Source organism: Filicampus tigris, chromosome 21, assembly GCF_054856515.1.
Source record: "Filicampus tigris isolate MCC_2025a chromosome 21, RoL_Ftig_1.0, whole genome shotgun sequence".
Classification (NCBI taxonomy): Eukaryota; Metazoa; Chordata; class Actinopteri; order Syngnathiformes; family Syngnathidae; genus Filicampus; species Filicampus tigris.
Genome location: NC_141237.1, coordinates 1,834,297 through 1,858,072, shown reverse-complemented (window position 1 = coordinate 1,858,072; position 23,776 = coordinate 1,834,297). Strand labels below are relative to the sequence as shown.

General features: G+C 45.0%; 1 protein-coding gene across 3 annotated transcripts in view; it reads right to left on the bottom strand.

Annotated features, from left to right (window-relative positions):
* Positions 1-23,776, bottom strand: part of drosha (drosha ribonuclease III) — a 78,646-nt gene that overhangs the window by 9,268 nt on the left and 45,602 nt on the right. For all 3 annotated transcript variants that reach the window (XM_086020133.1, XM_086020134.1, XM_086020135.1), the window contains 5 exons: positions 19,218-19,262; positions 14,022-14,179; positions 8,113-8,218; positions 4,070-4,211; positions 1,457-1,539 (listed from right to left, as the gene is read on the bottom strand). In XM_086020133.1, the coding sequence (XP_085876259.1) occupies positions 1,457-1,539; positions 4,070-4,211; positions 8,113-8,218; positions 14,022-14,179; positions 19,218-19,262 (534 nt within the window). The remainder of the gene's footprint in view (positions 1-1,456; positions 1,540-4,069; positions 4,212-8,112; positions 8,219-14,021; positions 14,180-19,217; positions 19,263-23,776) is intronic.

Here is a 23,776-nt window from a genome sequence, read left to right as displayed (position 1 = left end):
TAATTTTCTACAAAGAGTGCTTCTGCTGCCTGCTCTCTCGCTTTATTGCTCCCAACCTCTCAGGCTCTGGCGCACCGCACTTTCTTTCCCTTTTCCCCCCTTCCAACTTCCTCATCTCTCGGGCGGCGGCGGCGACGGCGCTCGACTGCAGCCCATCGAGGTGACATGTGGCCGCTTTGTGCGCAGACTGGAGTGCGTTCAGTCTCTCCACGCGTAATCACAGAGTGCAGGGAAAACGAAGAAGTCATTATAAGGGAGGGCCCTTCATCGCTTCTCTGTTCCCGCCCAAATTGGATGAAACGTGAGGCTGCCGCGCAACTTTTTCTCTTGGAAGTGGAAATGAGGCGACCGCGACGCAGCGTTGGGCCCATCCAGAGCCGGTCGGGGATTCTCCCCGGAGAGGCTCACCGAGACGGCAATTAGGCCGGTACATCAGACCGCGGCGGAGGCTTCACAAGAGGAGGCTGCCGCCGATGCAGTATGTGGCGCTTTGTCCGCGAGTCGCGCGCGAGGCGTAGCGCCGCGACTGCCTTTGCGCCTTGCCAACGCAGACGCCATTAGCCCACGTTTACGCTTCCAAAGCCCGGAGGAAGCAGCGCTTGAGCCGTTCATTTGCACGACAAAGGCGCTTTGAAATTGTCATTACTGTTTGCAAGTTAAATGCTGAAAACACTCACCTGTAAAAAAATACAGGACAAGTGTTTGGTTTAGGGAAGTAGTACATTAGAAACAACAACATGACCTATATCAGCTAATTTTGGGCTCCAACACTGGGTCAGAACGACGAGTGAATCAAAGTGAATGTCCGAACGCGCCCCTGCTGCCGGCAGCAAACGAGTTCCAATTGGATGGAACTTTTTAGTTTAAACGGACTTTTCTGAACTAGAATCATAATTCTTCCATTTCTTCCTCTACTTTCGGTGCATTACCGCCGCTTTATATCCACCGCTGGTAATGCACCAAAAGATTTTGCCCACCGCCAAAAGAAAGTCTACACAGTTAGGGAACGGGGATTTTGCTTGCCAGACTCAGCTCCAATTTGAATATAATCACCTGAGTATGAGTCGCAGGACTAGCCAAAGGTGCGACTTGTAGTCCCAAAAATACGGTGAATGACTTTGATTTTTTGAAACAGTTACTTGAGACAAGGTTAAGGTTAGTACAAAGTACAGCGAAAAAGCGTTTCGTCTTCCGCCACACGTGAAGCCGTCTTCTGAATCAATGGTAAAAAAGGCGACTAACGAGCCAACGGCAGATTCCCGACACCGCCGCGATCCCCGTTGAGGATGACTAAAATAGCGATCTCAGCACCACACGGAGCCTTTGCGTCAATGCGCGCCATTAGGCCAGCGCCATTAAGCCCCCCCCCCCCTCCCCACATCCTGCATCCAATTGGTCTCTCTCAGCGGCTCATTGATCAGGCGCCATCGGTGGAAGGCTATCAATAGGTGCTCACCTTCAGTCGAGGGAAGAAGCAGACGTTCATGAAGGTGTGAACAAATTCCAGGTCCTTATCAATGTAGAGTGCCGCGATGAAGGCTGCAAGATAGACAGGACATTTCTTACAGATATTATCCCGGAAATTCCCGTGAATTTCGGGCCACGTTCGGCCGAAAAACGTATGACATCATAACTGCTACAATGCGGTGTTTCACTACTGAGGCGCTGCAATAGAAACGGTTGAGGAAATGAGCCACCAATGACTGATTGTCTTGGATTTTGGATTTTCTATTTTGCTACAGTAAACCCGTTTTGCCATTTGCCAGAATAAATGTTTTTTTAAAAACCGCGAGCAACTGATGCCCCCTTCACACCCACCGTACGCATACGCGATTATTTCCATTTACTAATCAGTATAGCACAAAACTACGATCCCAAAACTGTTGAAGATCATTTAAACTCACTGAATCTTACCCTTAAAAAATATATGGCATACGGATGATTTGATTTTGGAAGAATGCACCAGAAATGAGCATGGACATGTAAATACGCACGTGGCGAAGACTCTCTGTAACTTCTGCAAACAACCCAGGCTAAACTCTTGCCTGAAATACAATTTAAGTTTCATGCGCGTAGAGAAGTCAAAAGTGAAAAAGAGATATAAGATGAGTCTAAGTGTGCGGCCTATTTGAAAAGGAAGCTGCATCTAGCCATTAGGCGCCCCAGAGAGGAACGATGGGTAATATTTGAGGCGGGGCCGCCGCCGCCGCGGGGCGCCGCCGCTCGTATGCGGAGAAGAGGCGTGCTTCCTTTTTCCGAGCTGACCCTCGCCTCCTTCCCGCGCTGCCAATTACCATGGCGGCCCGACGGCGCAATCTGAAAGGCAAACGATGGGAGGTGTTTTGTTTTTATCTTTTCCTGCATCACTGATGGCAACTTTCTCTCTCGCCGCCCTCGCCCAGAGATTGATTCTCAGCATGCTGCAAGCACTTGATGATGACCACTCTCCTTGGAGCTCTCCACTCCACTACCAATTCTAAAAAAAAGAAATGATACTGCATACACCGCCATCTATACACACTGGATCTGGATGAAATCGCATATGAACGTCTTCCAACAATGGAGATCAGTATCACGCTACGGCTGTTTTATGCAAACCAATATCTTTGTACGATAATCGATATATTCAGAGATATCAGGGCTGGGAATCAGGGAAAATCACAACAGAGTACTGTTGCGAAACTTTCGGTAACAGCGGTATCATGATACAGTTGGGTTTGCTGAACTGAAAGAAAACCACATCACAACAAATAAATAAATAGAAGACGGGGGAAAGGCAGAGTAACTCGTGACACAACATGTTCAGAATATTTTCCCAACCATACCGATCGTACAGTATCATGATACAAGTGGAAATTGTGTATTTCCCCCCCCAAGATATCTGTCGTATCATGATACGGTGGTAAGTTTGATGAAAACCGCAACAATTTCCAATTGAGGTAATTGATGACAAAAAGGACATTTTCATGCAGAATTTGACCACGAAAAGATATTGATTTGTTGCTGATTTTGAAATGTTTAGTAACACGGCACAAAATCAAACAGCGACCTAAACCGCATTTGCTGCCGTATCGATGCGGGTGCAGAGCAGTCAAACTAAGAAGAACTTTGATTTGAATACTGTCGTGCCTTTTGCAGGGACCCGACAACACGTAAGTATAGGTTTGACATGGCAAGATGAAATGTTCCAAAGTGTGGGGAGCATTAAGTGTTTTGGACTGGGAATCAAATAAGAGCGCGTCAGCAAATGAACACAATAAAGACAAAGTATTTTTAGACAGCACATCATTTGTGTGATTGCTCTTTCCATGCAGTCGTTTGCACAATTGTAAAGGGAAGCAATCCAACTAATGAGCGTGTTGACATGACGTAAGTCCCACACGCGAGCAGTAAAAATGAAGATTTAACGACGCGTCTCGTCAGCAGCCTAAATTGGGCACTTGTTTGTCCGTGAATCACTCGCCGCATCTTGTTTATTGTGCCAGCCAAATGGTTTTGAGTCACACTCCAAGAACGGCGGATTGGAAAAGAAAATATTGAGCAATAACGAGCTATTTAATTAAAAGCTATTGAATGCAGACGCGTTGAAGCCTTCAAGACATGATGGAGAAAAGTTGTCGCTGGCAAAGTTTTTTTTTTTTTTTTTGCTTCCAAAAGTGTCGAGCTGTGCTTATTTCAACGGCTGGCGTCTGTGCGTATGCACACAATCAATATTAATCCGCTGTAATCAATGAGATGCGAGTTATTGAAAACGGTGACACCTTCAGAGACATATTGCAACAGCAAAGCTGCTATCAACCGACAGCTAAACGAGCACGCCTTATATAAGTTTGACACATCCGAGCTTTGATCTTCAGGGCCGCTGTTGCCGTGTGGCGGCACTACCGGCGCTTGGCATAGGAACTACAGAATTTTCCCAACTAGTGAGCGCACCTGAATATAAGATGCACCTGTTAGATTTACAAAAGGAAAATATTTTGTGCATATATTGGCTGCACTGGACTAAAAGACGCAGGGAAAAAAAACAAAAAAAACAGGCCTTCTATTGTGTGTGTTTGTGTGTACGTACACTCCAGCAAGTCGGCCAGCGTCTTGGTCCGGAGCGCCACGGGCCGCTTGGTTTTGTCGTTGGTGATGGCGAAGTCCTGCATGCCCAGCTCCACCGCCACTTTGGCCTGCGTGCGGTTGTTGACCAGCGAGCTGCGCAGGAGCTACCACAAACACACAGTTGTAACTACAAGTGGCACATGCGGTTGACTGCTAAACTAAAAGTGGCGCCCTGACGTACAAGGGACCCAAACTTACAATTTTCAATTACGAGAAGTCACTTGGTGGATGTTTTGCTCTGCGTTGCGAGCCACAATGTCATTTTATACATCAGCAACTTCAATCATTTATTAAACGGGACGAGCAGCCAAACACAAAATGAAAACACTCACAAGGACCGCAAAGGACGCTGAAGTAATCACATGACTGCAATCTTTTTAAAGGAAAAATTAATAGCTGGCAGTGGTTACATGAACATGATCGTTATTGCCGCTTCACATCAACTGTATACTAGAACCTATGTATTCATATACAGTTTGCATCATCCATGCATCTGCATATGCATCGTGTTTATGATTTCTTTCCAGTTGTCACTGACGCTGCCGCCGCTCTTTCTGCTCACGCTCATTGCCAGATGAGCCAAGTACGAACGCAAATATTTCAGATTCTTTGAGATTTTCAATCTTGCACGCTGCTGCTGTCCAATTTGCAGTGGTGTAAAATGTCAAGGCAATTACGACAAAGCGACTCCGATTCGAGCAAAGGCTGTGCAGGCGCGGTGCCGAGAATGAATTAAATGCAGGATTTTATTTACTTGGAATAACTTAGGGGACTGCTGAAAAAGGCTCCTTGTCCCTTAATTTGGTCATGAATAATGGATGACTCTAATATAGGCATCTTTTCGGGCGCTATGTACGAAGGTGCTGATCCTTCTTCTGATTGCTGGGCCATAAAATGAGGCTTCAAAAAGGTGAAAACAAAGCCATCCTCTCAGTTCTGCGGGCGTGTCTGCTGGACGTGCTGAAACGATGTTCCGCACACCTGTCAACTGTCAATCACGTAGCAGTAATATGACCTGTAAAAATGGGTGCTCCGTCATCTAGAATCTTCCTGACGCCGCCTATACATTACATGTTTGAGCTGCAAAAATACGTCCAACCTATCACTCGCACCGGACAACATGGCGCTCTAAAGGAGCCGCACCAGCCCGAAGCGCTTGTCCAGATGCAGGCTGTCCAAGTCGGATTTTTAAGAAAATCTTCCCCCTCCTCGCTCTTCTATCTTTTTGCGGTTGACGTGTGTGCACTCGTGGCCAACAACAAGGCCCTCTTAAGTGGCCACACCTGCCCGAACCCCAGTCCACCTGCTGACTGTCAAATCCAACTTATACAAATACATCCTCCCCAACTCTTGTGTCTTTCTCTGGGTGACGTGCACACTCACGGTCAACAACGAGGCGCTCTGTAGTTGCCACACCTGAGGACTATCTGACGGGGAGATTTATTCTTTGGGGTGTGGGCATAGCTGAATGCACATTGCAATTGCTTATTTATTTCAAAGCGTGTCTTTACCAACTTGGGCTGAATTCTGGAAAATTTCCCGCCAGCTTGGCACACAAAAGCAGATTGCAACGTAAGCGCGCGCCAGGTTTTGGTACAAACCAGCTTCCGAATTGGAAAAAGCACGCGCCGGAACAGCCGAATAATGCACAACGTGAAATAATTCATCACGGACAGAAATGGTAATTCGTCAGTAAATGTTTCGGGGAGATTGCGAGTCGCTCTGGTAAATATTGCATGCTTGACTAGCGGCAGAGCGGATGGCGTTGTGTTCCGCCTGTTGAGGTACAACATCCCCGTCCCCAAAAGGAAAAAACACAAACATGTTAAATATAGCTGCAAGATGCATACACAGAGGGAGGGTGCAGGGAGGCAGCGGGGGAGCAAACAGAATGCAAGATGATGTGAAGCTCTCCCGCTATGTCTCGCGCGCACACGCACTAGTTGAATAGGCGCTTTTATTGAAATCCATTTCAGATGTAGCTTATCTCGATCGGGGTGACTTGGCTGCGGCTATCGGGCCTCTTAATGCAGCTCTTTCAACACGGCTGACGTCACGCCTTTTTCCATCTTTCGACGGGGATCCATCTTGCGCGCTGCTTTCAGCCCACTTCAAACGCCGCAGCCGATAGTCGGCATCGTCGTGAGAGCGAAAAGAGAAACGCTGACGCTTGCCAGAAAAAGGAGGAGGGGGAAAAAAAAAAAAAAAGAAATAATAATAGAAAAAAAAATGGCCTCGCGCCTTTCGAAAGGTGCGATTGCTCGCTTTTGTGCTGCGAAGACTAGGCGGTCGGCTTTCTCTCGTAGACACTTGACAGCCTCGGCAGCCAAAACGTGCCGACAAAGACGCGCGGCTGCAAACCTTGGGAGGCTTGTGTCCCGCGACAATTGACGAGGCGCAGTAAAGTAAACATCGCCTGCTGGGGAGGAAGAACACTTACCTGACTGACAATTTTAGACTGAAAAGACTGACAGGAAGTAGAGAAGTGAGCAAAGGCATCACAAAAAGCTGCAAGGAGATCAACAAATGCGCGCATGTAAAAAGAGCGCAGGTGACAGGTGATTTCAAAGCTAAACAGACCCCTGTGGTTGCAAATGTCTGACGGAAAGTTCAACGTATCCATCATTGCGCAAAAAAGAAAAAAGCGCCCGACGGCTGCCGAGACATTTGTGGCACATCTGGAGACCAAATGTCTTCACGTGTGGAACGACATGAAGGGTAGGTTTGCCTTTTACACTGCCGGGATGTGATGTCATCAGGAACGGCATCAACAGAGTGACTTTTGGATCTCTGATAAAGGTTGTTTGAAAAAAAAAAAAAAAAAAAAGCTTTTGGATCTCTGGCACGTAGCCTGTGAGCAAACATTGCAAATACTTGCCCAATTGGATCAATGGAACAATAAAAATCTTTTTTCTGGCGGTTCCCATAACTCAAAGCATTTTCTCACAGACGTATGGCGCTTACACCATCAACATTTCTGTTCGGCGTTGCCAACGTTGCGACTTCTCTATATTTTGGGCGACTAGAGAGTCTTATTCGTGCTAAGAAACAGACAACATGAGAGTAATCATTTGACTTACGACCGAGTGAAAAGCAATCACAATGGCGCCGATCATTGCCATAGACATTTATGCGTTGCAAACGCAGTCATTTATCCACGTTGAAAAATCTGACACGAGGTATGTGCTTCCAAGCTAGTCGCCTTGCTCGTGCTTACAAAGTGCTTTGAACAAAAAACTGCATTTCCGAAAGGAACAGCTGAACAGTGGAACCTTGATTTTCAGGATTAATCTATTCAAAATAGTCTCCCTGAATCAGAATTGTACAAAAAGCGAAGCAATAGTTCCCAAAATGTCAATTTAAATACCCGTTCCAAACACCCAAAAATGTCAACAAAAAAACACATTTTACGCAGAGTAACTAAATGAAGATCAAACGACTCTTGATGGCGTATGAAAGATGACAAGGAAGGTAGGAGGGGAAGAAAGCTTATTGTTCGTAAGGGGAAGCCGCAATTTTCATAACCTCGCAACCATTTCCATCTCGGGTCCTACGGTGTTTCTCAACATCTTTATTAAAGGGCAGCCACTTGGAACTTTGGCTCCATTGCAGCTTATTGAACGTTGGCAGTCAACAAATAAGCACAAAAGCTTCCGAAATGCTTCCCTCCGATAAACGGGCACGGTGACGCAGAGTGTCGCTTAGTCAACAGGAAAACACTCGATGAAGTTGCGTTTGGGATGCTTTGTGTCAGCCCACACTCCAGAATATAAAAAAAGCAGGCCATGAGGGCAAGGCCGATCCATTTTGGAACCGACCATTTTCAACTGCTGCTGCAGAGGAAAAAAAAAATAAATACATAAGCTGGAGAAAAATCAAAACACACATGGTGAGTTAATGCGTTTACGCTCGCTGAAGTGTTAACCGGGTGACGCCATTTCCCCCTGAAATTTCCACCGTAAAGTGTACGATGCTCAGAAAGAAGCAAACAGGTGGCGCTCTTACCGTCAGGTGTCCCTCGTGGTGGTCCGGGAAGTGGATGAAAAGATACTCGGTGGCCACCAGCTGCATGATGGAATCCCCCAGGAACTCCATCCTCTGGTTATGGCCCCTGCAACATGAGACGGACGGAGACCACACACGGATTCAATCGGCAACAGTCATAAACGAGCAATGTGACTAATTGGCTGGTCTTTTGGGCAAACCCAGCCGACTCGCAGACTTCTTGTGGAAAAACTTCTTCTGAATTTGAATTCAAGTCCACAGCAGACTGGGGGAGGTGATTACAGAAAGAAAGTCCATGAAAGCAGCGGGCCAGCGAGAACAACCTCCTGCTTTTGAACAATTCCGGAAAAGGAAGACGTCTGGCAGCGAGCTTCACAAGCGGGCGGGGTGGACGTGCAGCCTGCTACTGCCGCTGCTGGACTGACCAAACATTCAGCACACAGCCAAAGATCAGCATTGTGGATGTAAGGTAGCTTGCAGACAGCAGCACAGCAGCCGTCCATCCGCCCGTGTCAGCCGCTGGCGGGAAGGAAGGCGAGGGTGAGAGGAAGAGGAGGCTGACATCAGAGAGAGAGAAACATGTCGGGAGGTTGTTGTTGGCTTTCTTGTACCTACGCCTTTTATCAGCTGTCCAAACGTGAGAGCTACTTCAGTCATCGCCAAGCACTGTGCCGAGACACATCATGACGTGCGCCGCGGGGAATGATTCAACTTCGCCTAATTGGTCTGAGAATTATTATTCATTTATGATAAATAATGCATCTAAAGTTCATTGATCTATCAATGCCCGCAACGCATCCTGACAGCAGAACAATTAACTCATTTACTAAACATTCACTTAAGTCATCAACTGGAATCCTGCCGTTTACTGCCAGCGACGACCATATTCGTCATTTTCCAACGGGTGGGCGTGGAAGAGGGTCACGCGTGTACATAACTGCAATGATGAACAGATGCCAGTAGATGGAAGCATTGCATCGCTTTGGATTCGAGATCAATCAGAACAGAAGGAGAGTAGGTGGTGAATCTGGCTCGTCAATTCATTTACGTTGGAAGTTTAGGCAACTCACATCCAGACAAAGTATTTGTATATATTGGTACAAACAGATTATGAAGGCTGCATAAAAAAAGCCGCCGATGTTCAACTGGAGTCATGCGCTGAGTCAGCGTCGCTCACGGCCGTTTCTTAGTTGCATATCTGCCAGTAAATTATTTTTGCCGTCAATATTATTTTCCTCAGTCTTGTTTTACACTTGGGGTTGTCACAAAAGCACAAAATATGAGTGGGAAACTCACTGGTCTGCTTTTCACCAAAAGCTTCCTTTATTGGCTTTGTTTTGTCAGAAACTGACATCTTTGGTAAACCGACCCACATTGTACTGCTGATGAGTAAAGAACAGGAAAAAGAGAAAGAAAAGAGTCTATCAATATTTCTGCAGGTCTTGAAAGAGCCGTCACAATGCAGCAAACCAGAGGGGAGGGGTTTTTGGGGGGGCTTTAATTATGGGTTTACTATATATGCATTTTTGTCACTATTTGTTTTGTGGTGTGCCATGACATTTTTCTTGGTTAGATAAAGGTTGGGGGAAAACCGAGCTAGTTGGCTGGCGAGGGACGGGCATTAGAAGTGTAAACGTGTCAATCATATTTAAATGATGTCCATTATATAATTGAGGCCCGATTTTGGATTCATTTAGTCCCCTGCAAATGAGGTTTTTCTCTGTTTACCTCAGAAAAGAAGGCGTAGCACACACTCCCCTCCGCATTTGTATGAATAATTGAATAATTGTACTGAGTCTTTTTTTTTTTTTTTAACTATTGAATCTGACAATAAATACTTTTACCATTTACTTGCCACATCTTCAATTAAGTCTGATGAAGTCCATTATTATATTTAATAATAGAAAATGAAAAAAAACATTGACTGACTTCTCCTCAGGGCCACATCATTTTTTTTTAATTAAAAACAGCTCAAAATGATTTATTTTGTATCATATCAAAGTCCCTGGTGAGTCACGCCTCGCACTGGGGGTGTGCTCAAGACGCGGGCTTCGTATTGGCAATGTCTGAGGAAGGTCTCCAATTATTTTTGATTTAATTTCAAATATTTGTTTTACATTTACTGTCATCCAGTGACATTTGTTCTCGCAAAATCACACACACAGAGGCAGTCGCCATTCTCATAAGCGAAAGGCTTATGCTTTGTTTTATCCACTCTTCTGAATTGTATTACTCAACATTAATTTGATTAGAATTCACAAACCAATTATTTATTTTTTAAAAAACACAAAAATGTTGACTGTATAATTTTTTTTATTTTTAACAAATCAATTCAACACAAATCAAGAATCCAAATGAAATGTGCTCAAGGGGAATATTTGATAAAGTAATTAATTCTCATCGTTATTGTTTCGAATTAATTAAACTGTAATTAGTTAATCACTTGATAAACGTAATTGATAAATTTTCATTTTTTTATTTGCGTAATATTGTACTTATAATCTATAAAAACATTTCAAAGCGGAAGTCAACCCAAACATTTTTTTCAAGAATAAGTTCCCAGCAGGCCCACTAGTTGAAACACGGCGTTCTGATTAATTTTACGTTTGTGGAATGTAAATTAAGCAACAAAATGCACTCGTTTTTATCCATCTCTGGGGGCGGCCATTTTGTCTTCTGTCGACTGAAAATGACATCACAATCGCTCACAACGATCAATCACGGCTGACCTGTTTTCTGAATCTGAGCCGTGATTGGTCGTTGTGAGCAGTTGTGATGTCATTTTCAGTCGACAGAAGACAAAATGGCCGCCCCCAGAGATGGATAAAAACGGGTGCACTAACACTTATTCCACAAACGCAATATTTATCAGAATGCCCTGTTTCAACTAGTGGGCGTGCAAAGAACATATTCTCGAAAAAAAAAAAAAATTGCGTTGACACGCTTTAAGCAATTTAGGGAGAAAAACTATTAAAAAAGTGAAATGATTGCAACGCACGACAGGACTCTTGATCTAGGTAGGCCTGATTAAAGAACGGAGCAGACCACACTTTAGAGGGCGGAACTTTGTCACTTCCATGCTAAACTGACTCTAATAGTAGAGTGGAGAGGAAGGCGCGGCGGTTTTCTCGAAGCAGCAGCAGCAGCAGCAGCACATTTCCTAAGCAACAAGGAGAGGGGGGGAAGTGACGAGGTGTTGGAAGCGAGGGAAAAGGGAGGTCAGAGCGAAGGCTTTGCTGTGTGAACAGTCGTCCTTTATTCACTGGCACAATGCGGCAGCGAGCTGGAGGGGAGAAACGCGAGGAAAGCGCGGCGCTCCCCCTTTGATGTCAAACACCTTCATCAGCTCGGGTGAAGAGAAGAAGAAGAAGAGAAGGAGGAGGGCGAAGGAGAGGAGGAAGCAGGCTGCTCGCTGCAATTGTCGCCATTTTTGGAAGCAGACTGAGGAAGACAGCGAGCGACCGCTTTGAGGATAAATTGTAACGCGTCAAAACTAAAAGATGACAGACTTGCTCCAAGGCCCAGCAACCTGAAACATGTCATCTCACTGACGAATAATGAGGCTCTTCCACCCCCGCCCTGTAGGTGGCAGTAATAAACATTGCAAGATGGGTGCCTACTGCCAGATACAGCAAACTTTAAGAGACAGGAAACTAAAAAACTAACGAACAAAAAAGCAAGTAAATTAGGATACAAACCAACGAACTAGCATACAAACAAACTAAATCTAGTTTGTGAAAAAACTAGCAAATGAAAAATTAACTCACTGGTTCCCGATGCCAGCAAACTAATGGCATCCTGACAAAAATGTAATTGACTGTTAATTGTCAACATGGGCAAAGTATTTTTCATCAAATCTTCACCAGAAAAAAAAAAACAAAAAGAAAAGAAAAATCACACAGCTTCATCCTTGAGCTCTACAAATGTATGGAAATGGCTCCTGGGTTAATTTTTTTCATGACCCTACAAATCAGCTGGAAAAGAAACTCATTGACAAACTAATTAGCTAACAACCAATGCAAATATAAACTTGTGACCTTGTGGTACAATGCAAATAATGAGCCTAATAGCATAGTTGCCGAAATCCTATTTAATGTTTAGACATATTCAGTATAAGGTGGTCAGAAAACTAGGTTGGTTGGAAAGTTTTCAACACCGACTTTGCTTTTGTAACCTGGCTCCTCTTTGTTCGTCAGCTAGCGACGATGGATAAAGATTGAATAGGTTTGAATTCGGTTAAGTTTCTATGTCATAACTGTTTCAGCTGAAACGTTAAAAAATACATTTTTCCAAAGATATTTTAGGGGGAAACATGATAGCTACATCCTTGGAAAAAGAAATTCCCAAGCCTGGATCCCAAAATTTTGGAACCCATGTTCTAGATTGAAGTATCCAAACGCTGTGTGGAGACCAAGACGGAGAGCGAGATGGTGAAATTGTTGCAATGCTGCTGAGCTGGGAAGGACGGCGCCCAGTATAAGGTCCGCCTCTCCACGCGGTCACTTCCCACACTTGCCATTTTTTAGGTCACTTTGTCCTCTGCGCCAGCCGAGCGGTTCGGAGGTCAGCCGGCGTCCAGTCTCATCTGCTGCCTACCTGATTGTCTGACCTCTCTTCATCTTCTCTCACCTTCTACCTCTTCTTCGTCATCTTCCGCTCGCTTTCACTCGCAGCTCGACCCACTTTACGCTAACCTTTGCTCTTTGGGGAGGTTTGCAGCTGCCGAGAAAATTTCCTCTATTTAGGTCAACCTACCTTGAGCCAATGTAGTGCTAATGAACATAAAGAAACAGTGAACCGCTGCCTATCTGCAGTTTACAAGTCACAAATTCCCCCATTTTTCTGCGGAAATTGAAAATGCCACAAGTTGCTACCAAAGCGCTGGATTAATAGGAAAGTAGTAAGTGGTGTCAGGGAAGAATGTTGAAGTGATATAGTTCAGCTACCAGGAATGCAGGGGGAAAAACTCTTTCAAGGTATCAAAAAAAAAAATAAAGCCAATTCCATAAGGGGAAAAAAACTAGTAAATAAAGCGAAAGACTTTGTCAAGCCAAATAATCAGCTAATGAACAGAGATTAATCGTGTAAATTGTGCTTTTTCGGGAAGTGAATCCTGCTGAGGTGTGTTGCATGTAGCGTCAGGGTAGCAAAGTAAAGAAAAACAAGCAATTTACACTGGAGAGCGGCCGTCTGCCAATAAGATTTCAGGTGTGCTGCTAACGCTAATTTGCTTTAGCTGTCAAAGTTGGGACTGCACGGCGAGTTAAGCATCCGTTGCAACATAAACAAGCGTGAACTGTCTCATTATCAGTTTTCAGTCTTCCAACACACAACGCAATCCATTCACGGTAACAAGCTGGCGCACAATGATGCTTGGGGGGAAAAACACGCCCCCCCCCAAAAAAAAAACATGCTGAAATCAGCGCGGCCTCACCGGGAAACGTTAATTAACAGTGAATAATCATAGACGTAATCATTGGCAAACACAATGTACAAGTGTACTTTGTTTACTGTATCAACACAACAAAGACGCGTGCACCGAGAGAATGATGACAATGTGAGATAAACGTGCCACATGAGATTATGTGGCGGAGGTAAATGGACAACGCCGAGAATGAAAAGCATATTTCACGCGGTGCTGGGCGGGGGGTCGAGTACCACTCAGCCAAAAAGTGGTGGGAAAAAAATAGCTGTCCACATGAAAAGACGTTCTCTCAAGAGCCTTTCGTCCAATCAGGAGGCTGAAAATTGCAGATGGCATGGCCGTGTATTCTGGCTCTACACAAAAATTATGTTTCAAATCCTTCCTCCATTTACATACTGTGTAAAACGCTAAGTGGAAAAATATACTCTCTGTGTGTTCCATTGTACTTGGCCTTATCGTGGTTGTGGTTTGTGATTGCACTTACAGCGTGAGGTGGTTGAATCCCACCGTCCGCAGCGTGAAGGCTCGGGCAAGCAGGCGCACGTGCGTGAACAGCACGCCGATGGAGTCCTCGAAGTTGGTCAGCTTCTGCAGGACGGGTGACGTCTCGATCAGCTGCCGGTCCGTCTGAGGCTCCTGGACCTGGTTGCGCAATGTGAACAAACAACAGACACTAAGTCTCATAGAAATGTCACATACAGTATAATGAGACCATTCTCAAAAGATCAGCTCCATCCATCCACTGTAAGACAATTTCCTATACGGAGGGCCTTCAACCTGACAGCAATTCTGGCAAGAAGTGGACATCCGTCCAAACTGTCACCCGGAAGCAGAAAAAAAAAAATTGGTTCAGGCTGACCCACATCTCACCTCTTGAGACCTCTCTGGTAGCCTCTGGGACAAATATGCACGAGTCTACAATCAGACCAAAACTGAATCACCATGACATTTGGGAAGGATGCTAGATAGAAGTCTCTGCTTTAAAAACAGAACAAAGCTGCTCGCTTCAATGTTGCCAGAAAGTACAGGAACAAGCCTCGGCGGTCCTGAAAAAGTCCATTCTCTGGACAGACAGGTTCAGAATCATTTTTTGGGGTCACAATCGAAACAACCATGTTTGGAGAAAAGCCAACACGCCATATAAAGGCCAGAAGCTCCTGGTGGAAACGTGAAGGTGTGGCGTTACTTTACTGCTTCTGGACCTTGACGACTCCAGATTATTTCAAAAGGCACTAATTCTCATTTGAGAGTGGAAGCTGGTATCGAAATAATCATGCAACTGTACAATGAGCCAAAGCATCCCAGGGAAGGAGGAAACACAATCTGGTTTGGCGCAGTCCACACCTTACTTCAATTGAAACGTTGTGGCGAGACCTCAAGACGGTACGTGCAAGATGTCACCGCAGCCTCTCTCTATTGGCTGATTTCGACAAGACCCAATGGGCAAAAATCCTCAAAGGCAAATCCAAGACACTGGTTCGTGGTTCCCTAAGATGTTTTGGTCAGCGAGGGCAGGGACAAGGAGCAACAACAGCTGTATCAACAACAGTAATAGTTGCCTCATGACAGCAATAAGGCCGATACTGGTAATTCAGGGTGTTGGTTCCAGCAAATCAAACGTGTTGTTTTTTTTTTTTGACTCATAATTCTTTTCCAACAGGGCCGAAAGGTCTCAAATGTACCAGATTTGTGTCTAGTCACCAGCAGCGAGGCCACTCGGAGACTCCTCCAAGCGCGTCCACACACACAGAGAGAAGAAGCGACTTCCTCAGTGCAGTAATTCCCCCTGCGAATGTCCTTAAATCAAACATCCGCCGCTTAGAGTGTGTTTTTCCCGCCGCCTCAAAACAAACTCAAAAGATGGGCAGCAGATGGAATCTGCTACTCATTAAGTGCAAAGTCAAACAGTTCCCTTTCTGCTTTTGCCGGAGCAAGTGACTCAAAACACTCCATTAATACTGGCGTTGCCTCCGTTACACTTTAGCGAGGAGATCCGAGCCTTGATCAGGCTTTAAAGGATGCTCGGTTGGCCACTGCAGATTGTTCTTTAACGTCAGCCCGAGGGCCCGCCGAGTCCGGCAAAGGCGAAAAAGCAAGCTGCTCCGTCTCGCGTCTGTGCTCATTAGAAATAGAAGTCATATGCGAAGAAAATATGTATATGCATGTTTGTTTAATCAAGACCCCGTCCTTATGGGCGCGTTAATTAGGCTACGAGAGACATCTAATTGGTCTCAGCGTGCTACAACCGCGAGCTTGACCGAGACATCCTTTTGCGAGGAAATAAGGCACATTCCGGTGACCTTGTTGGCTTGCTTCATTAGCCGCTAGCTGTAAAGCAGCACGGCAATCAACAAGAAAACATCGCCCGGCGCATCCCTCGTCCTCGGGCTTTGTCTTTTCAGGTGGAAATTGCAAATAAACGACTTGACGCCTCCTCCGCCATGAGAGTGAAAGTGTATTTTTAAACAGCATATTTTTAATTAGAATGCTGCTGGTAACGATGTCACGACTCCATCTTCCGACGTGTCGGATGAAATATTTCATTCCCGCCACTTTTTCCACCCTCCGTTAATTAACGGAAGGCGTTTAAATGTCATGCATCACAACTAACGACATCTGAAGGGTTCAGCACTCGTGGGCGCCAGCTATCCTTCGGAGTAATGGTCAGCGACGAGGCTTCAAACGCGGTGGGTGAGGTAAGGATGAGGGGGGCGAACTGCAGTTATGAAAAAATAAAAAAGACACTTTTGAAACAGCTTCAAAGCCTCACTTTCAGCTCAGACCGGAATCTATGCAGAATGGGAGCCACGGTCCAAGTGCAACACATGTCTGTGCCGGCTAAAGCAAAAGGAGACGTTTTTTAGAAAATATGTTGAAAGTGAATTGAAAAGAGGTACATCATATTTTTGGCCCGTGATGACTCCTGCGTGGCCGAAATGTCATTGTTTTCACAGTCAGTCAGTTCCACTTAAAGGGCTTACCGTAAAACCCTGTGTATAATACGCACCCGTGTATAATACGCACCCTCAAAATCAATCTAAAAAAGATTTGTTGTTTTCTGTGTATAATACAGTACCCTGATTTGCTGGTATCCGTTATCATCTAGTCGCATTTGTGCAACTACATGTTTTAATGCTTCCCATAACACCGTCTCACTATACATGATGGTTGAAAGTTGTCCTGTTTTTCACTAGCTTGCACCTCTCCTGTTTTGAAGAGAGAAAGAAAACAAAATCCTTTGACTTTACTTCATTTCAACATCCCCTGCAACAGGCACCATAGAATACAGTGTCATCAAAATTAAGTTGTTTTTTAGCGCCCAGGTCTCTTGATTGACATTAAATCTGAGACAAAATGTCATGAGAACTTGCTAAAAGCGGCCTCATTTTCAGCTCACATTCACGGTCGAAAAGGTCCGGCACTGCTTCTGTGTCGACTAAAGCAAAGGAGACGTTTAGAAAGCCGGTGCAGGTAAGCGGCACGGCGGTTAATTATCCTGGAGAGCTGCAGGTGATGATGTGAACGAACACGTCGAGCACGCCGCGTCCCGCCGCGCTTGCGAGGGCACGTCGCTATGCTAAGCTAATGTATGCATGTACGCCATAGATGGGCGCGGGCATAATTAAACGCCGCGGTGAGCTGCCATGGCTGTGCACTCAAAGCTCATTAAGCAGAGGCCTCGTTCACCTCTCTCGGCTTTATTCCTGATGGGAGGCGTAGGAGGGCGATGCCTGCTTCGCACTCAACAGATGCGGACGCATACCAGTCCAAACACGGAGAGGTCTTCATCAATTATTCAATAAATCATCAATTCATTCAACAACAAGACAAGCCATGCAGGAGGGTCTAAACTGCTAAATTAAATCTGAGGGAACAAAATGGTACAGGACTTCAAAACAAGTGCCTCACACACTACAAGCTGAACATGTTGCATTTGCAAAAAAGCTAAATGAACCATTCTATACGTAGCCCAGACTAAAAATGACACTATAGATTAAGATGACTAAAATTAATAGTCATTTGAACAAACATGTAATTACTAAATATTTCATCGGATGCTGAAAGTAGAACTTTGTCACTGTCACACACCGAACAATGAAAATCAGTGAATATCGAAAATCAATACGATGTACCTGTAATATCCAATCGGGTGAGAGAAAAAAAAATACTTAGTCCACTCGCACTTAGCGCTGAGCAGTGAAAGAAGCAGACACTAACAAAGTTAATCTAGTAAAAAATATTTGCTAAAAAATTTAAATGCAGAGTCTGCTGGTTGTTTTGGATTATTTGCAAAGTGCTGCTAAATGAGAAGCTGATGTTCTTATTTTTTATAATTATGCTCAGACAGGATGTTTTGCTAGAAAAGTCAAATGAAACTCGTGCCTATCGATGTAGCATTCTGACGCGAATGTACGCTTTTTGTTTTACTCTTGCATGCCAAGCTTGGAGATTTAGTTTCTCTGTTATATAAATTGTAAACGGAAGTGTTCTTCAAAAGATTAGCTAAAAAAATATAAAAGTTTGCATAATGGAAACCAATCGAAGGGTAACTCATGAGCGCGCTATTTTGTGAATAATATCGTTCAGATGTGCGTAGGGATGAGTGAGTTTACGGTTTAAAAACAAACTGTGACGAAATCTCAAAAATTAACTTCTCAGGGAGCAGGAGGAACAGCAAACGGAGGAAGAAGACATGAACCGAGGAATACACTAACTAAACAGGGCGGGAAACCAAGAACAAGCTAACCAAAGAAGACGCTACCCGAAATTGACGCAAACCGAAAAACAAGTGGAATGAAAAAGAAAAGAACTGAAAAAAAGAATCAAATGGAAAAAGAGAAAATATTTCACTTTTTGTAACCAAAAATTATCCCTGAAGCCAAGTAAGCAAAGCCATGCCGATAAAACGGAAGCTCCTTGGTGGGGATGCCGAAGGAATACTGCTTTTCCTTGTCGTGAGGTCGCGATCGCATCACGCTATTAAAAAGGTTTGCTCCAAATTCATCAGCCATTACCCAGATGGCAGAGGACCGACCACCCAGAGCAAACCTCCGCCCTGCACACACTTTGCGGTAACGAGGTTTGCGCTGGCAGGCTGAAAACAGACGCAGAGGTTCCAGTCACACCACAGGGAGGCGCCGAGCTGACCCGGCGCTCCACCCTGACCACGAAGCCCACAACTCGGCAGCAGCACGTGCCGCCGTGTGGATCCCGCGAACACAAGCGCCATGCGTGTTTAGGGACAAAAACAAACAAGAGTGCCCCTGTTATTTTTGGGCCAAACATGGAGATGCAAAAAATGCACGCAGGCAGATGAAGGGAAGAACACGCGGCGTCAAGACGAGCCTCGGCAGAGACACAAAGAACCACTCGCTCCTCAGCAGCACATCAGAGAGCAGGAAGCCCGGCGGTCCCCGTGGGGGTCCGTGTGATCCGGGACTGTAATCCTGTTACCGCATCTTTGATGTGCTCTCCCCAATCCTAATTTCCAAACAAACACCCTTAACGTGTGCAGTGTTTTCCGGGCAGATGATGCAATGGCCAGGACGGGTGGGACAGACGACATCATTGAAAATTTGCAAAGATGACGAGATGTCAGCTGGGGGTCGGCAAAACCTCACAGTCGAAGGCAAATCAAGTCGCTTCGAGGAAAGACAAAATAATCAAAGGACATTGGTACCTGCAGAGGGTGTGCCGGGTAGTGGAGCCAAACATCCTGCAGGTCCTGCAAAGAAAAGAAGAGGAAGTCGTATAAAAGGAGGGTCACATGTGTTAATGCATCAAATTATAGAAAGGTGGAGCCTGGGCCAAAGGGTTCCATGGTCAAAGAAGGCAAAATTCAACCTATAAATCATCATAGGTAAGGCTCCCGACATGCTCTGCGGTTTCCCGATCCAGAACAGAACTTTTGCGCCAATGGAAGGTACGGAAAGGATGATTTCTGTCCAGCCATCCATTTTCTCGAGCTTTTTTACCTCATTACAGTCAAGGACGAGCTGGAGCCTATCCCAGCTGACTTTGGGCGAGTGAGGGCACACAAAGTCACATTCCTACACCTATGGATAATGTAAATCAGGGGTGCACAGGTCCGGTCCTCCTTGTAAGCTTTTCCAGACTGATAGATTGCAACCATGTTGCTTCTCGATTTGTTCTTTCAATTGTGGCAATTTTTCTGACCGGCACTATTTATATGATTTCTGGATTAAAAGAAACAAACATCAGGCAGTAATCAGACCTGGGTGTGAAGTGGAACTGAATTCAAAAATTGTGGTTAATTACGGTTAACAAGGGAGGGAGATAATGACTTTTTCACACGGTGCCAGGAGAGGGTTCATTTTTTTCCCCTCTTAATAAAATCATCAATTGGAAACTTCATTTTGTATTGACTTGGGTTGTCTTTGTTGTGGGATATTAAAATTAGCTTGTAGATCCCAAATATTACAATGTAAAAAAAAATACGCCAAAAACAATCAGGACTCAGGAAAATCCCAACAGGATTCTTGTGAAAGGGAATGTGCTCACGTTTGGAGGGTTCAAAACCTCTCAAAACCGTAGACCAGCCACCAGGGGAGCCAGATGTTGGAGCCAATGGCGAGGTGCGCCGGCGGACGGCATCCTCTGAGACCTGTTTTGACAGCGGCGAACTCTGGCGGAGGCTGAGCGTGGTTGACCGCCACCGACACGGCTTCCTCAAGCCGGCACGAAGTGAGGCTGCGACAGTGGCGGGGGCAGCAGAAGCTAAGCGAGAAGGGGCTGTTCTCCGCTTGTTGCCAAGGACAACGCCAGACAAAAGGCAGCTTGGAAGCATACGCCGATGAACTCAAAAGGTTTAAATGTTTGACGGGGGTTGGGATGGGGCCCCTCCTCACCCCGGGTTTTAACAGCACATCAAAGTGTGCCACTTGCGGGTTGATAGGCATCCCAAACCAGCTCGATGGGGTTCAAGTCTGGAGACTGTACCTTTTTGGAATATTCTGAAATACCATCCCTGATTTTTGTTTTAACCTGTGGCAGTTCACCGCTAATTTTCAGTTTTTACTATTTCAAGCTCTTCACTGGACTTTAACTGCTTGATTTTGAATTTAAAAAAAACCTGGGAATAATGGGGAGTTGTAAAACCTTTGACCAGTAGTGTATATGTGAGCTATCGCGGCGTTTTTCAACCTTTATTGAGCAAAGGCACATGAAAAAAAATTCACGGCACACCACAAAAGGTTCATTATGTAGCTTCAGTCATTTAGTGGAAGAGCATTTCATTGTCAAAATAACACCGGAAGATCTCTCACGGACTACATTTTCCAGTGGGGATAAAGCATCTATTATTAATGTTCATGCATCTATTGCTAAATAACCAGAATGACAAATATCTTACTTTACACAATGCCCAAAATGAATTCCATGATAAGACAGCATTATTATCTTTTTAAAAGCGCAACGGATTAGCCTGTTGTAACGTGAGCCGCTAAACTTAGCATTAGCACTTAGCGACAAGCGCCGGCAATGCGATTGCGTAGGTGTGCCTAATGAAGTGGTAGCGTGGACCCCAACAGCTAATGTTTCAATTACAGCCGTTCGCTAAGACGAGGCAGACAATGACTAAGCCGGCGTGGAGTGGGGATTTAAGAATAACATGTTTTCTTTTCAGTTTTTTTTTTTTTTCCCCGAGTCTGCTGTAATTACTGGGTGAACAAATCATCTGCAGCCACACTACAGAGAAATGGAAGAAACAAGCGTGTGTGCGCGCGCGTGTGTGTGTTTCAACAGCATCTTGAATGAGAGCTGGAATGAGACGCCAGATGAAGCTACCTGTGTGGACACCATGTCAAGATGCAGCTTCAATCCAAGGAGTCTTTAACTCATTCACTGCTATTGACGAATGCATTCATCTTTTCACAGTCCAGCCATTCAATCCCAGGAATTTATTTATAGTTTGTTCACATTTTTTCCCAAAAAAGGGTCTGAAAAAATGTCTGGCAGTGAATGAGTTTATCAGCGCCGCTCAAACTGCAGCCGGCGCAGGAGGATGCCGAGCCGAGCGTGAACAGGAAACGCTGGAAGTCCTCGCGGGACCGAGGGCCATCCGCGATGGGGACATAATGGCGCTCCCTCTCAGGCGAGGCCTCACGCTCGCAGACAAATTGCTCTCCGGCCGCACGCTGCCAATCAATCCATCACATGTAGTGGCGCAGCGGAGCGGTCGATAAGAAATAGCCCGCCTGATCAATACGCACATAAAAACCACCCCCGGGTCCCAAACCGAGTCTGCTGCCAGTGAATGATCAAGGTGAAAATTCAGTTGGATTCTTTCACCAACGCCTTTGGTGGCGCGTTGCCGTGTGGGAGGGAAACAGGAATGTGTCGGGACAGTGGCGAGCCAATGCCGTCGCTCGCCTTCCCGTTACAAAAAGCAAGGACGCCGAGCACAAAGTGCAAAACGTCTCGCCGGAGCGTCGCAAATATTAGCCTTTTGTCGCAGGGCAAAGGTTGAGGTCGGCATGGAATTCAGAAATCGCCGCCGAAAGAGCCAAACTAGAATGGCACTCACAGAGGTGATCAATCGTCATTTACACAAAGTTTTCCTTCACGCCGACGGACAATTTTGAGTCCGAATGAAGTGTTTGGGAATTTGGAATTTCCCACAGCACACCTGATGGGCTGTCACACATCAGTGGTTGGCAATCGCTCTGCGAACCGAGAAACACACGGCTGGTTTATGGGCAAAAATATGAATCGCGATTATTTTGGTCGTAATTGACATCACGATTATTCAAACGATCATTTATATTTTGGTACAAAACAAGAACTTGTTTAAACGTAAAAAAATGTAAAGACAAATACATACCAAACGAAATTACAAAAGGTGTATAAATTCAAGAATGATTTCCTTTTGCAAACAAACAGCGTGTCGGATATAAATGCATACTGATAATCGTTCTTTTACGATTATGCCCATTTTGTCGCCGTGGAGTGTAATAATCAGAGTTGTAATTGAATTACAATTCATTGCACAGCCCGACACTACGGCAAAAAAAGAACTTTGCGTCACAAATGACATCGCTTGCGTCAAATTTGAAACAAATAAGCCTTTCGTACGCATTACAACAAGCAGTGCCATCGCACATGCTGACAAAAAACACTTTTCTCTTAGCAGGTGGTTGTTGTATAAACGCTCCCAGAGACGGCTTTAAAAGTGATTTTGGTGCGACAGAGAAGATATCTGAAGGGCATTGCCAGGAAGCGTCACTAAGCACATCAGAGTTGTCAAAGAAAACTTTCGGTGCTTGCGCGCGCGTGTGTGTGTGTGTGTGTGAGAAAATTAATGAAAGTACCAAGATTGGCCAATGGGCACAAAGTGAATTCATGGATTCAGGATGATGATTGCTCCTCCACTGAGGGAATTCCCTGAGGACGGCACGGTGGCATTAACATCTCCTCTGCAATATTACTGCCGAGTCCAGGTTGGAGAACAACCCCGCCCTCCACGACGGGCTGTCATTCTCCCCGTTGAGGCTTTAATAACCTCCACTGTGGCGCCATTAGTCAATTAGCATCTCGCCTCTCCGACGGGTGGAAGTAAATTTGCTCCCGCTTTGTTTGGAAACAAAAGGTGATGTGATGCTGAAGGGACAACATTAAGGGATACATTCACTATGCCAGCCGGGGCAAAAGTGGACCTAAAACGCCCGAGATCCGCTAAATACTTTGCAATATATGATGTCGTAGGATTTAAAATAATACCCACAGATACCCACAGTGGAACCTTGACTTAAAAGTAGGGATGTAATGATTCACTCAATCCCCGATTCCATTTTCAGTTCCTGATTTTCAATTTGATTTTTTAAAAATCGCTACCATGCTTATCCGCAAACGCAATACACAATGATGTTTGGCGCAAGCGCATAATTTGATCTGCATATCGTCAGCTTCTTAAAATAATGGCCTAAGTCATATTTTAACAAAGTTGTTTTTTTTACCATAAACATCTCAGAATGCTGGCCACCTCTGGTAAAATCGGCATCATCCTTAGTTAAACAGATCATTCAATTTTGCGCCTGAAATGAAATGATTAATACATCAGACTGTGGTTCAGTTTTTCATGTTTTCAGCACTCTAAATTAGTATATTCTAATGACCTAGGTATTTTATGTCTTTTGTCAGGTGTTGTTTAGTAGAGCTTGTGAGTGCCGAGTTGTCCGGGTTCATAAACTCAACACTCGGTGCAACTCGAAACGATTGCCG